General features: G+C 43.4%; 1 protein-coding gene across 2 annotated transcripts in view; it reads left to right on the top strand.

The window, feature by feature from the left end:
* fancm (FA complementation group M) overlaps nt 1–14,493 on the top strand; it is a 57,559-nt gene that overhangs the window by 40,386 nt on the left and 2,680 nt on the right. Inside the window, exons 14-21 of one of the 2 annotated variants that reach the window (XM_031580190.2) lie at nt 3,857–5,633; nt 6,482–6,567; nt 7,729–7,803; nt 8,129–8,242; nt 8,539–8,698; nt 11,044–11,153; nt 11,380–11,925; nt 12,208–12,547. In XM_031580190.2, coding sequence (XP_031436050.1) covers nt 3,857–5,633; nt 6,482–6,567; nt 7,729–7,803; nt 8,129–8,242; nt 8,539–8,698; nt 11,044–11,153; nt 11,380–11,925; nt 12,208–12,547 — 3,208 coding nt within the window. Of the gene's footprint in view, nt 1–3,856; nt 5,634–6,481; nt 6,568–7,725; nt 7,804–8,128; nt 8,243–8,538; nt 8,699–11,043; nt 11,154–11,379; nt 11,926–12,207; nt 12,548–14,493 lie in introns of both variants that reach the window. The other variant, XM_031580189.2, reaches the window with a different exon arrangement.

Here is a 14,493-nt window from a genome sequence, read left to right as displayed (position 1 = left end):
TGTGTGCAAATACATTCTTGGATATGAGGTGTTACTGGTAAAATAAACTTTCTGATAGCGGCATACCTTTTTAATGGATCTGATTAGCTGAATTTGTGAATGTCATATCATTGATGTTGTCTGTAACTGTTCCTGTATAGATTGGTGTTTTATTGCTAAATGCACCGTGTCCTGTTTCAGCACACTACTCCTGTAGTGCCATGGGTAGAGCAATAGTGTTGGAGAGGTTGGGGTTTTATCATCTCAGCATATGAGGACTGGAATCTGACGTCCTTGTGGCCGTCTGTGGGTAAATGCATCCCCTAAATACCTCAAATCTGAAATCACCAAACTACTGCTGACAGCATTTAACCATCATTGTGAGCACTAGAAAAGCCATGTGCTTAATTTACTCTTTATTTTCATGAAATTCAGTAAATTCATTGAAAGTTTTGGAAAAGTTTTGGAAATTAGATTTTGTCACATCTAGGTCAAATTAAAGTCATTATGTTATTGTACACTTCTATGGATAATGTTTTGTGATCTGTGAATTTCTGCAGTGTGATACAGTATCCACTTGAATTGACAGTATATTTTGTGTTCTTGTAGGTTGTTAAAGGTCATGGAAATTCCATTAAGGGTCCTTGAAAAGTCCTGGAAAGGTTGAAAAGTTGCCAGTGAAAATGGGTGGAAACCCTGTAGATCCTCTCATTCTTTCACACCACATGCAGATGGCAGACGTTGTGTGTTTGTGTTTGTGTGCGTGTGCGTGTGTGTGTGTGAGCGAAAGAGAGAGAGAGAGGGTTTAGGCAGTATTACTTCAACAATCTCATCAGTATGTGTGCGTGTGACTGTGTTTATGTGTCTGTCTGTGTTTTCGCCAGCTAAATCATCCGTATGGGGGTGTGTGTGTGTGTGTGTGTGTGTGTGTGTGTGTGTGTGTGAGAGAGAGAGATTTACAGTCAGTCTTTTTTCATGTCAGTGGTTCATTGCTGAGTCTGCGACCTATTTATTGGTGCTTTGTTTCAGGTTCACCCCAATGCTATTACCTTCATGCTCTTTGCCAGTCAGCCACAGGCTCAGCTCATTCCCAGTAGGATGACGTTAGAGAGGGCTTAGTTGCATGGCCTAAATTGTTGGAGTCATTTTTTGTTTCCAACTGACAGCCGGCCAAAGAGAAAAAAAATATAGAGATGCAGATTCTTGGGAGGAAAATTATTGTGGCGCAATGCAGAACTAATGAGAAGGAGTGAGTGGGGGGAAAGAAAGCAGGCGGGAGAGAGAGAGATAGTGTGTTGGTGTGTGTTTTAGAGGGAGGGAGAGAGAGAGAGAGAGAGAGAGAGAGAGAGAGAGAGAGAGTGTGTGTGTGTGTGTGTGTGTTTTAGAGAGAGAGTGCGTGTGTGTTTTAGGGAGAGAAAGAGAGAGAGAGAGAGTGTGTGTGTGTGTGTTTTAGAGAGAGAGTGCATGTGTGTATGTTTTAGAGAGAGAGAGAGAGAGAGAGAGAGAGAGAGAGAGAGAGAGAGAGAGAGAGAGAGAGAGAGAGAGAGAGAGAGAGAGAGAATTCTGTAGATGCCATAAGAGAATGGAGTCATATTCTTGGTTGGTTATGTAATGGCTAGCATCCGATGGTCATTGTGGGCCTTGTCTTTCTAATCTAGTTCAGCATTTTTTCAGCACGAGGCCCAGGAAATGTCTTTCTAATCACCACACTTGTCCCATGCCTCCTTGGTTATTGATTCCATCTCTCTCCGATGCGTTTCCTACCCCCTTTCTCCCTCTATCCATCTCTCTCTTTGTCCTTCTGCCCCTCCCTCCGACAACTTCAATTTCCTTGGTTATTAATTCCATTCCTACCCTCTTCACGTTTCCTGTGCAGGGGGCTCTTGTGTTCTCTCCACCAGCTCGGATGGTTATTGTTTAAAAAAGGAAGAGAGAATAAAAAGAACAGGTCACATTGTTGGGCTCAACAGAACCAAATGGGTGTTCAGTGAGTGTTTGAGTGTATGTTTTAGAGAGAAAGTCAGTATGAGGCCTGTTTATATTATCTGAAGCCTGCCTTTGTTCATCCAGAGGTGTTCAGTGCTCGCTTGTTTTTTTTCTTCATGTTTCCCTGCTCCTGCCTTTATGATGGGAGGCATCAGGGCAGAATGGCTCCTCTGCTTATATAAGACTTCTCAGAACAATTACATAACCCGGGGAAGCTCGAAGTAGGCCAACCCGGGGCGGCCTAGATGTGCACGCAAGCAGCCCGGTGAGGGTGAGAGAGAAAGAGAAAGAGAGAGAGAGATTGAGAGAGAGGGGTGAGAGGGAAAGAGAGAGAGATAGAAAGAGGGGGATTAGAGAGAAAGAAAGAGAGAGGGAGAGGGGAACAAGAGAGATAGAGGTTGGTAAAGCATTAGAGTCAAGCAGATGAGTAGATGCAATGCATCTGTTGTGCACTGGTGCTGTACACACTATAGAGAGAGATAGATAGATAGAAAGAGAGAGAGATGAATGGATATATAGAGAGAGAGGGCCAGGCAGCTGCTGGACAGTAGCTGAGGAGAAGTCAACTTTAACTCTCATCTCTCTGATGTGCTCTGGTCTGACCCTCTTCAGCTGGAAAAAGGGAAAGAAAACTGGATTGAATTTGTTGATTGAATTTGTTTTAATTTATTTTTCACAAGCACTGGAGGGCCCCAGTATCATCATGTTTTAATTTATTTTACACAAGCACTGGAGGGCCCCAGTATCATCATGTTTTAATTTATTTTACACAAGCACTGGAGGGCCCCAGTATCATCATGTTTTAATTTATTTTACACAAGCACTGGAGGGCCCCAGTATCATCATGTTTTAATTTATTTTACACAAACAATGGAGGGCCCCAGTATCATCATGGAAAGTGATGAACTCAGAAGTGCTCCCACGTCACTGGGCAGCATGTGTGCTTCTTACTCCCTGCACACTATCAATCTGCACCGGCGGATTCACACTGCAGCTCACCACAAATCAAAACAGCATTTATCATGAATTTGGCTTTTAATGTTAGTATGTTTGGTATAACCCAAAGCAACTTTTGTGAACTTCTATTATGGGATGGCAGGAGAATTATTATCTTAAGTTATACTTAAGTATGCTTAAGTTATATTGACTAGAACCTTGATAAATACAAGGTTTAATATTTGTTTCACAAACTCATCTCATCTTATTTTTCAATCAACAGTTGTATCACAGTCCCAGTTTCTATCAAGAAAACCACCTAGTGACAAATCTAATTGGTTTTGTAAACACAGGAAATAGGTTGAAAAAGCAAAATAAGCATCAGGCCCTGCTGAGAGATCAGAATGTGCAGTCAACCTCTTTAGAGCTATATTGGGACTCAGTGGGTGTTCAGCTCTAAATGTTGGGTACAAATGGGCCCTCCAGTCTACTGTGTTCGTCAATGGAGGTGGCAATTTGTTCTGTCCTAGAAAACACCTGTCTGAAAGACCCCTGCCTTGTGCTTCTTCATGCAAAAAATGGCTATTTTAGTGTTGCAAGGTCTTTGGTGGACTTGCTAAAACGGCCTGCTGCTGTCCATCTCACCTCTCAGTGGTGCTTGCTGGCATGGGGTCTTAATGGGGTTTTCAAATACTTTTCCACCAAGGCCCGGCACAGCAGGACAGTAGTCCTCCCACTCCACTAAACACACCTTGGTGATGTTTTCTGATTTTTTGGTTAGTGCAGAGGTCTGCAGAGCTTAAGAGAGATTATCCATAGCAGCTTTAATATCACAAATCCTTAAATCTTAGACCTCATTGTGTCATATTTTGTTGCTGATTTAATTACATCTGGGTTTGGATCAAATATACAATCTAGTCTTCAAATGCTGATATTGTCTTTGTGTCTTTAACAGGGTGAGTGTAGTTATGAGGCAGAGTTGATGCCGTATCTCCACAAAGAGGACGTTGCTGGCTTCCAGGACGATAACCGCTGGGAAAAGCACACCAGAAGACAAAAGGAGACCAAACTGTGCCCCTCAAAATCAAGAAAAAACACTAAATCCTACCATGCCTCAATTTTTTCAGAGGAGTTAGATGATGACATTGTGGACAAGAAAAAAACCAAGGTGGCACTTGAGAGTCCCTGGACCATAATCAAGGATAAAGTTCCCCCTGAGACAGTTCCTGATTCCAGACATGTCAATAGAGGCTTTGAGAACCAGAGTCAGCGTTCCACCGTCAGTGTCGACCCACTGATGAATATGGATTTTGACTGCATCTTGCACAGCGACGAAGATGGAAGCCCAACAAAAAAGCCATTAGAGACAGAGTTTAAGATGAGTATTGGTGCCCTGGATGGCACAGAGGAGGAGCAGCCAAGAACTCAATCAATCTCTAGGCCTCATTGTGATAAACTGGCAGAAGAGCAGAACTCAGAATTTGAGGAACTGTTTTATTTACCAAAGGAATGCAAGAACTCTAGACTCAAGCCCTTTAGAGAATCCTCACCAAGCTTGATATCGATTCTAGAAAATGTCAAACAGCTTCTTTCCAAATCCCCACCCCTTATTGTTGATCTGGAGTTATCTCAGACTGATACCTCTTCCAATCATGAAACAACCAGAGAATCAAAGGAGGTCCAACCAGATCTGCTACATGAAGATGACCCATTCCAGATCAATTTCTGTTTAGAGGAAAATGATGATGATGACGACGAAGATGAATGGTTGGAAGGAGATTCTGTAAAAAATGTAGGTAAAGAAATGTCTGCAGGTTTTCCCAACTTTAATGAAAGCTCCCATATAACACATGTACCAATGAAGGCTACTGAAGGCTTGCGTGAAATGACAAACAGCCCAACCTGGGATGAGGTCTTCGAGGACATCAACATGGTGCCCGAAGTTGAAGATGACATTAAACCTGCCCAGGCCCTGGAACAGGCAGGCCTGAGAGGCCCACTTCAGCACAGCATCCTGAATGAGAGTGTTGACCTATTTGGCGACGATGAAGCTTTTCTTCAAGTCACCTTGCCAGACATACAGACCCCTGTTAAGAACTTCTCCAACCATACAGGCAGTGAATTGGTGGAGGTCAGAGACGAGACGGAACCTGATAAAAGCGCTGCAGAGACAGTTTTCAAGGCCCCAGCAGATTCATCACGAATGTCCAACACCACATCACCTAGCGCCCAGCAGAAACCTGGCCAGAACTCGGAGCATTTTGACCTCTCACAGGACTTCTTCTCTGTGAACTTTGATCTTGGATATTGTCTTGAGGATGAAGATGAGGAGGAGGATGAAGTCAGGGACGACCTGCAGTCCGCTCCAGCTCTTCCCTCCAAGCCTGAGCATAAGCAGGCAGAAAACGCATCACACAAACCTGGTCACACCATCAGCGCCTCCACCCCCAGTAGTCGTCTCAAGCAGGCAGGCGAGACATCAGCTCTAAGCGCCAAAGAAAACTCTCTCCTCTCACCCAGTCTCACTCTACAACAGAGATTAGCCATCAGATCTAAGACCTCCACACCATCTCGTGTCACACCAGTATCACGAGACGGACAACCAGAGGCTGTGGCTACAAACTGGAGCCTCGACACCCCTCAAAGAGAGAGCCGGTGGATAACTACCAGGAAGTCTTTGCTCCAAAAAGCAACACTCTCGGTAGATCATTCGGTCCACTTCCCTAAACCAGGTTAGATGGACATTTTTGAAGTCTCTTGTTTTCTTTTGTTCTCGTTTTCTTAAATCAGGGACCGGGCAGATTGAGTAGGTTTTAATTGAAATGATATCAAGGACAGGTACATCCAGGTTTATGGCTTGTAAAAGCATCTAATTTGCGAGGTGTTGGAACGCCTAACAGGCTTTGAAAATTAGAGATGAAACACTAGCATGAGATGAAAGGATACTCGCACTTTCTATTAACAAGCCACTCAGGACTTTTGACCAAATTGTTATTTAGCCCAGAACTAATCTAATCCCTTAATCCAATAAAGTTAAGGTTTTTGTGTTGGTGACCTAGATTTATGAGAGCAGGCTAACTACGTGTGCTTTTTCCCTGCCACATTTCAGGAAATTGTAACGGGGACAGAACAATCTTTACAACCTGAGATGAAGAAGCGCACTTAGCCTCCATATATGCTTTGCCATCTCCTTTTCATTTCCACATGGAAAAAAAAAAAAAAAAAAACGTTTTTTTTTTCTGTCAGTTTCACCAAACCAATTTGTGGAAATAGGGCGGCAGGAATACATACAAAAATCTGTCCTTGGCCTTTGCCCTTAACAACACAATGTGTTCCTTTCCTGACAAGAGCTCCTCTTCCATAGTGACCTCCATGCCTCCTTTTGTGTTGGGTTACATCTCTGTCTGCCTTTTGTGTGTTACTGTGTAGTGATGTCTCCCTGCTTATGCAAGCATGTCTGGGTGTTTAATGCATATTCAGTGATTCAGTGAGTGTGTGTGAGTGCTCACTTGTGCATATGTGTCACCATATGTGAATATAATTTATACTATTTACATCTCTGTCTTGGCGTCCTTCTCAGAGCACCCTGCCAGTGACAGTGAGGACGATGTCGTCGTACGGAAGTGCAGGCGACAGGGCCAACTGAATCCTCTCTCTTCCCCAGAAGTGTGTACCCTCCTCTAACACAGACACGCACAGACACGCACAGACAGCCACAGAGACACACACAGAGACACACTCGCACTCTTTTTCTCCCTCGTTCACTCACTCACTCACTCACTCACTCTCCTCTCTCAGACACGCACACACAGACACACACATAGACACACACAGACACACTCGCACTCTTTTTCTCCCTCGCTCACTCACTCTCTCTGTCTCTCTCTCTCTCTCTCTCAGACACACACACACACACATGCCCTCTTTAACATTCACCTCATCTCCACCTACGCTAATCAGCCTGGCACTCTGGGGCCTGCCCTTGAGATCTTCTAGCGTTTCCTATCTACTGTCCCACCGTGATGATAAAGCACATTCAGTCACTGTGCCGCCCGGAATCCTAATTTTCATTTGCACTCCGTGGTCCCATCACGCTGCCCTGGTATGACCAGATTCACATTCACTAACCCTTCACTAATGCCAGGGAAGCTGGGCCGGGGAGCAATAGGCGGGCAGAGCCAGGCTAATATCCTCCAGCTTTGTTTATCGGAAAACTCGCTCCCCCACTGTTTTAGATGGATTCAGTGGAAAACAGTCTGATTCTCTGTTTGAGTCCTTGTTTCTAAAGGATCTTTTGGTCTGATTCTCTGTTTGAGTCCTTGTTTCTAAAGGATCTTTTGGTTGATTCTCTGTTGGAGTCCTTGTTTCTAAAGGATCTTTTGGTCTGATTCTCTGTTTGAGTCCTTGTTTCTAAAGGATCTTTTGGTCTGATTCTCTGTTTGTTCGGAGGGTTTGTTCTCTTGTAGAAGGAAAAGGCTGTGAGGTGGTTAGTGAGGAGGACTATGCTGCTGTGGTGGGATGAGTGTTTGTTTGAGATTTGTCTGATAATCTACTTTAGTCTTAGTAGATAAAGGGAGAATATGGAGGGAGAGAAAGAAAGAGGGTAGGTTAGCATGTCAGTGGTTATATAGAAAGAACCATAATGTTAAGGCCTTGGGCTCTTTGAAGCGCTATTGTCTATTGTCAATGTCGCTATATAAATCAATTAAATTGAATTGAATAATCATGACATAAATGCATGGTTTTCTGTCCATACCACCATTGTTAACCCACTCACCGATTAACCCCATTGCCACTGACTTGTAGTCCTCTGTGTCCTCTCAGCAGTCAAGGGTCTTAAGCGATGTGGACTCGCCTGTGCAAGTAACCAGAAAGCGTGTTGCTGCCCCTCGCAATCTCATGGTAAGAGTGGTAACCTACATTATTTCATATGGAATCAGATTGTGCCTAATTAAAATACGACATGCCTTTAGGGATAGCTTCATTCCTTAAACACACTGCATGCATGGGTGCCTGGCAAAGTATATTTGACAACGGAGGAAATAATATACTCACTGTCACGTTTGCTGTTTGAAGCGATTTATAGATCAGTGCATTATTATACACATAGTTGTCACAAACACTGGTGACATCTGAAGTGAGATGGTTAGTAAAGTATTTATAATCCCTGATACGGTTTGTGATTAATAAAGATTGGGATCCTTGTGGCTCGTCCTGTTTTTTGCAGTCGGAGGAGAGTGATGTGGAGGCTTTGTCTGATAATGACTTCAAGGACTCGTCCTTCAGACAGCCCAGAGCCCAACCTCCCCGCAAACAATTCAAACAAACGCACACATCAAAGGTGAAGCCTGTAGACTTTGCTCATTTATTATTAAGTCATTACTAATACCGGTACATAGTTTGTGAGCCACGGGCAAAATGTTTATTATGTATTGTTTGTTGTAGAGGATATGCTTTACTGTCAGCAAACTGTGAAAATAAATGCATTAGTTGTACTAAGCTATGCAGCAAACATTGGATTTGTAGTAGATAAAACACTCAGGTACCAGATTATACAACAACAACATGTGTAACACAGCCGTGGCATGTCAGTTAGGTAACAGTTTGATTGACATCCCCTCTGACTACATTTCCCAGGGGACAGTGCGCAGAAAGGGGTGTCAGTTCCTGGATCAGGAGGCGGCGCTGTCAGAGGAAGACGGGCCTGTTTCTTCCGATGAAGAAGATGACGAAGAGCAGAACCGGACGCTGGAGGGCTTTGTGGTGGACAACAGCCATCTCTCTCAGGGTCTCAACGGTACCGTTACAACGTGTTACTGTGGTGATTAGTGAACATGTCACATATGACAAGACAGTCACTTATCACCCTTACCAGCCTATCAGAATTAGAATCCCTCTGTTTTAAAAAGGTCAAACAGTACTTGTAGAGCTATATCAGAAAGGCGTCTGATGTTTATTAATATCTGGTGTTAATGTACTTCATTTCAGTATCACAGTAGTGAACGTTAAGATAAGTCTCTTACCACCTCTTGTAGGGCTGGGCGGTATGACGGTATATACCGTGCAACGGTAGAAATGTGTCTACCGGGAGAGATTTGGCTATACCGTTTCAACCGCGGTATACTCTTATTTTGAAATCCAATCGATTTATTTTTAGATAATGACCTCCAAACTATACATCATCCCGCTTATTATACAGTTACTCGCCAAAACGATAGAAGACATTCCTCCAAAATACCGCTTTAACGATTCTGTTGCCGTTTCGTGATTTCTGTTTAGAAAAAATTGTTCTTCAGGCAAATAGAACTTTCAAGTTTCAGGTGTTGCGTAGCAACCCATTACTTGCTGACTTCAAGTTACGTTAAATGACCGGACTACTTGCGGAATGATATGATATGGAAGACGTGAATTAAAGCACCAAACCCGTTGCCAATGATGGTCATTACTTTTTCGCAGCAGTGAATATAAAGAAATTACAGACCTGCAAACGTTGGGGTGGCCCATTCAAATCAACTGAACTTTTTTCAACATTCTGAAGAGCCGTATAATACGATACCTAGTACAATTTTAAAGCACATGACCTGCAAGGACCGTCATGCCTACTTGTTGAGTAATCCTCGACTGTTGGGAAAGATCTACGGAAAAATATGGACAGAAAAGTGTCTAGTGTAGCCATTTATTTGCAGATTCTGTTCCATTTTTCTCAATGATGGTCAAATATTAGTACTTAAAGATGCACTATTTCGATAGTTTAGATTTATTTTCAGTATTTCATAGTGAATGAGCTGTGGGAGCACAAGAACAGTGAGCGTCTATGGCGATTATAACTGTCGAGATTCTAAGTAACATGGAGACAAAACTTGTTTTGGTACTCCACCTAGATCATAAACCCTTTGGTTGAGAAATGTAAACGCTAAAGTGCTTTTTATGCAGAAAAACCGAAGCTCCATCGTTTACTTGTGTTTGTTTACAGGCTTCACCTCACCAATATTGCGGCGACGTCGCAGCAACGGGCTGAAGCTTTCAATGGGGCGTCTATGTGTAATTGCCAACTTCTTAATTTTCTTATTTTAATATGTGGCCATATAAGAAAATGTTTTTCTCATCATTATTGCGTTAACATATGAACAAACATTGAAAAGAAAGTGAACACTTGATTTATCTTCTGAAAGTACATTAAAGAACCACTGAAAGCCACATAAGCACTGGACTAAATGCCACTACATGCACTTTGTTTTAATCTTACAATTTAAAGATTCAATGGAAACGTTCAGTACAAAGTAGGCATATACTGGCCACTATTGCTTAGGCCAATAGCCTATTGAGGCAGTATTGTTTCTGCACCTTAGTGTTCTTAAGGGTCAATAAATAAATCAGATCATACAGATCAAACAGATCATAAATAAATAAATCAGATCATACTGTATAGCCTATGTCTGTGGACACATTTCGCCACCGCTGAAGTGTCCTCTTTTGCACAAACTCAAATCTGGTCCACCTACGTATAATAAACCGTGATATATACCGTAACCGTGATATAAAATTACAAATACCGTGATAGAAGATTTTGGCCATATCGCCCACCCCTAACCTCTTGGTATGATCCTAGTGGTGATCATAAAACACTAGATTAAGCCAGTGTTAAACCAGTGGTAAATTAGGATGAAGACAAGTGTAGAACTGACATTTAGATGAATTCACATAAGAAAAGCCTTCTCATCCTAATTGCGCAAAGGGCAGCTCTATATGTCCTTGACTAATTTGATGACAGATAGATCAGCTAATAGCCATGACTTCAGCATAACTGGATACTGCAAACATGTATGGTGACTGAGGAAATACACACTCCTAACAGACACTACCGTATATACTTTCGGATCACTCGTCAGTCATAGCCTCTGTGGTTGTGTAGGCAAGTTGATGTTCGAAAAGCCGCGTATTACCAGAGAGAAAAACTTTACTTACTGACGCTTCTTATTCTGAAATTCAACTTAAAACGTGTGTGTGTGTGTGTGTGTGTGTGTGTGTGTGTGTGTGTGTGTGTGTGTGTGTGTGTGTGTGTGTGTGTGTGTGTGTGTGTGTGTGTGTGTGTGTGTGTGTGCGTGCATAAAGTAAGCTAAACTAAGCTTGTTGCCTCTGTAGAATCAGAGATGCAGGGTTTTTACCTGAAGTCGGTGAGGAGCCCTGCTCTTCCTGGGAAATTCAAAATGGTGTACAAGCCCACCAACAACAACATGGACATCTTCTCACAGGTAGGGCCCATAAAATAAAAAAGTCAGATCAATGAAACTTTAACATCTTAACTACTCTCATTACATCATACTATTACTAATACAATCACTGTGACTCAAAGTAAAAAGAAAAATAAATTTGCCCACTGAAAACACTTAGAAGAAATGCTTTCAAAGTAGTCATTTGCTGGCATTGATAAGAATGTTTCCTTTAAGTGGCCTCAGTCAGCTTGCTTCTGTGCTGCAGATGCCTGAGCAGGACGAGACGTACGGGGAGGACAGCTTCGTGGTGTACGGCAGCGACGTGGAGGAGCTGGGGAGCAGCGAGAAAGACGAGGAGGAGGACGAGTTGGTGAAGCTGATTGGCGAAGACTCCTACGTGGACGGGAGGAGGAACTATGCGACCCGGCGCAAGGCTCAGCTCAGGCAGGCCAGGGGCAGAGAACCGAGCCCTGAGCCTGCCGGGAAAACCAAACGCTCCCGGATTGTGCGCATGGAAGACTCCAGCGATGAGGAGCAGGAGGAGAAGAGTGGGAAAACAATGGAAGCCCCGAAGCGAGCAGCCCAAGCCTGCCTTGAAGCAGCCAGAGAGAAGCAGCAGCCGGTCTTTAAGGCTCCGCTGCTTCCCCCACAGTCCTCTGCTGCTGCTGTGGGTGCCTCTCATGGGTGCAGGCCTCCGCCCAACCCGCTAGAGGAGAGGAACCGCCAGAGGCTTCAGAACCAGGCCCGGCTGTCAGAGGAACTGGACTTTGAGGCAACGCCCTCCACCCCCTCCCTACGTGACAAGTCACAAGTATGTGCAAATCATTCAGGCACTTATCTTAAGCAACTGTGATAATCTTGGCATAGCTTGATCTTAAGCCTTTAAAAAGTTCAAGTGAGGAAAACCAAATAATACCGCTTTGACTACAATAGGGATTTATAAATGTACACGTCTGGAGGCAGCTCCATCTGTGGACCATGACTGGTAGTGGTGTCCTCATTCTACTTCTCCTCTGTGAGATTTGTTTATATATATATATATATATATATATATATACTGTATATTTATATAAATACATGTATTTCTGTTCAGGCTAGCAGCTCCAACCTGTCTGTGGATCACGGCACCGGCCCATCCCCTGGCCCGTCTCCCTTGGCAACGGGTCCGGTGTGTGTTCTGGTGGACAGCCGCTGCATCTCCAGCGGGCCGGAGGTGATCTCAGCGATGCGTCTGCGGCACGGCGTGACGGCGCAGGTCTGCTCGCTAGACGGCTGCGACTTCATCGTCAGCAACCGCATGGCGGTGGAGCGGCAGACGCAGGCGGAGGTGGCGGCGGCACAGAACCGCAAGCGGCTGCTGGAGAGGATGCACAGCCTGCAGGGCCTGTTCGAGAGGGTCTGCCTCATACTGGAGGCTGACCGAACCCGCCCAGGTAAGAGAACATGGTGATCTTGATTCTCTGCTTTGTGTTATGGTCACAATACCACCTCAAAAGTGCATTGTTTTCTGCACTTAACGTAATTACGCAAATTAGTTTAAGAGATGAAGGCTGCTAAAAAAAAATCACACAGACTGCTGTCTACAGTTATAATATGTATAAACCTATAGACACAGTCATGGACAAAAGTTTCCGACCGCTCTTGAGAAAATTGTCTTTTTCCCTCTGAATGCAGTGATTGCATCGTAAATGAAACTGATTACACAAGATTGGGTCATCTTTCTGTCTGCCTGTTGTATTTAATTGACCATCACGCAGTAAACACGTCATTGCACCACATTTAGCTGTGCATCACTCATGGATGTCCAGAGGGCACACATTGTGGTTCTTCACCAGGAAGGATATTTGGAACGAGGGATTAGTGACAAAGTTCAAGTGTACTAAGACTTATGTTCTCAAAACAGTGGTGAAACTTGGAAATTCATGGACTTATTTGGACAGAAATCGATCTGGGCGTCTGTGAGGCATTTTTACCCATTTTTGTGCGTTGAATATTATGTAACCGATAATATCCAAACTATTAGTACTGATCTAATTCCATAGCAGTAGTGCCCTAACTGTAGTTCTGGTTCCGTAGCCGTAGTCGGTGCATTAGATTAATGCTACTCTCCTGCTGAAAGCACAATTTATTAAACATGTTCAGGATTTTTCTCTCAGCACACAAGTCCTACTGTTGTTTTGTTTTCCTCGATGCAGAAATGCTTGTCTTCCCTCATCCATACAACAGCTTTTGGCAAGAGCTCTTAAATTAGTTTGTGTAATTGTTTCTGACACTTCAGCCGTGACCGAACCCTACAATAAACAGAGCCTGTGAGAATGTGTGCTGTGTGTCAGAGGCTGACTGACCGTACAAAGCCAGGTGTCAGAACTGTCCTGGAACAGTAGTCTAGTGCGGTTTGATCCGTCTGAATTTGTCCACAGCACAGTGTCTTATTTCATTTTATCAAATGCCTCGCCAGAATACAGTTCCAACAGGGATAGGCTCGCTGAACCCTGAAGTTTGACAGTTTGTTTCTTTAGTTTCCCAAAGGCTGTAATGTCAAATTACTTGATTTTGGGGCTTTCACCTATTTTTGCCAGAAGCTAGATCCCTAGGTGAAGCACATGGCATACATAAAATACCTAGATGGGGATAAGTGTTCAGATTTTACAGCAGAAACCCACCCATTAGGCCCCTGGGAATTAAGACCAGTCTTGGACCAGGGTGCTATTTATAACCAGAGAATCAGTTTTAACCCATTCTAATCCAGAACTAGGCTTAATCCCTGTCTGAGAAACTGAGCCTTTAAATCCTCGTTTTGGTGTATTCTTTGGCCCTTTGGAGGGGATCACACCGTTGAGCTCCAAGAAGGAGTGATGAGGTTAGGTTAGCACCTGTGTCGCGCTGTCATTGTAAACTCCTTCAGGTGGCTTTGTCCCTCTTTGGTGGATACACACGTGGAAAGGCTAAAGGCTCTGCTACTGGAGCTGAGACATGCTCATCCGCCCCACTTCACAACACTGCATTTTTAAACACCGCAGACGCCAAGAGTCTTCCATGACTCCACTAATTCACTATCACCATAATGTCAGTGTTTTTTCATTTGTTTTCTTCTTTAGATATCAAGACGCCATGTTCTCTGGTCTCTCATCCATAAGAGTTAGAAATGAATCACTACCTAATCTCCAGTGGTGGCAAAATAAAGCCAGATTGAAGATTGATGTTATGACTTATAACATAATTTCATAATATAACACATTTTCATATTTTAATAACATAATTTCACCAGAATGTCAGTCTTTTTTCACCTCATTTAAATATCAAAATGCCATATTGTTTAGTCATAATAGCTTAATAGTTAATTGTTCACCATCTTCTCCATTGGTAGCTGACTAAAAGC

Source organism: Clupea harengus, chromosome 14 (genome assembly GCF_900700415.2).
Source record: "Clupea harengus chromosome 14, Ch_v2.0.2, whole genome shotgun sequence".
NCBI lineage: Eukaryota > Metazoa > Chordata > Actinopteri > Clupeiformes > Clupeidae > Clupea > Clupea harengus.
The sequence above is the reverse complement of the archived record's forward strand: the minus strand, read 5'-3'. Positions and strand labels throughout refer to the sequence as shown.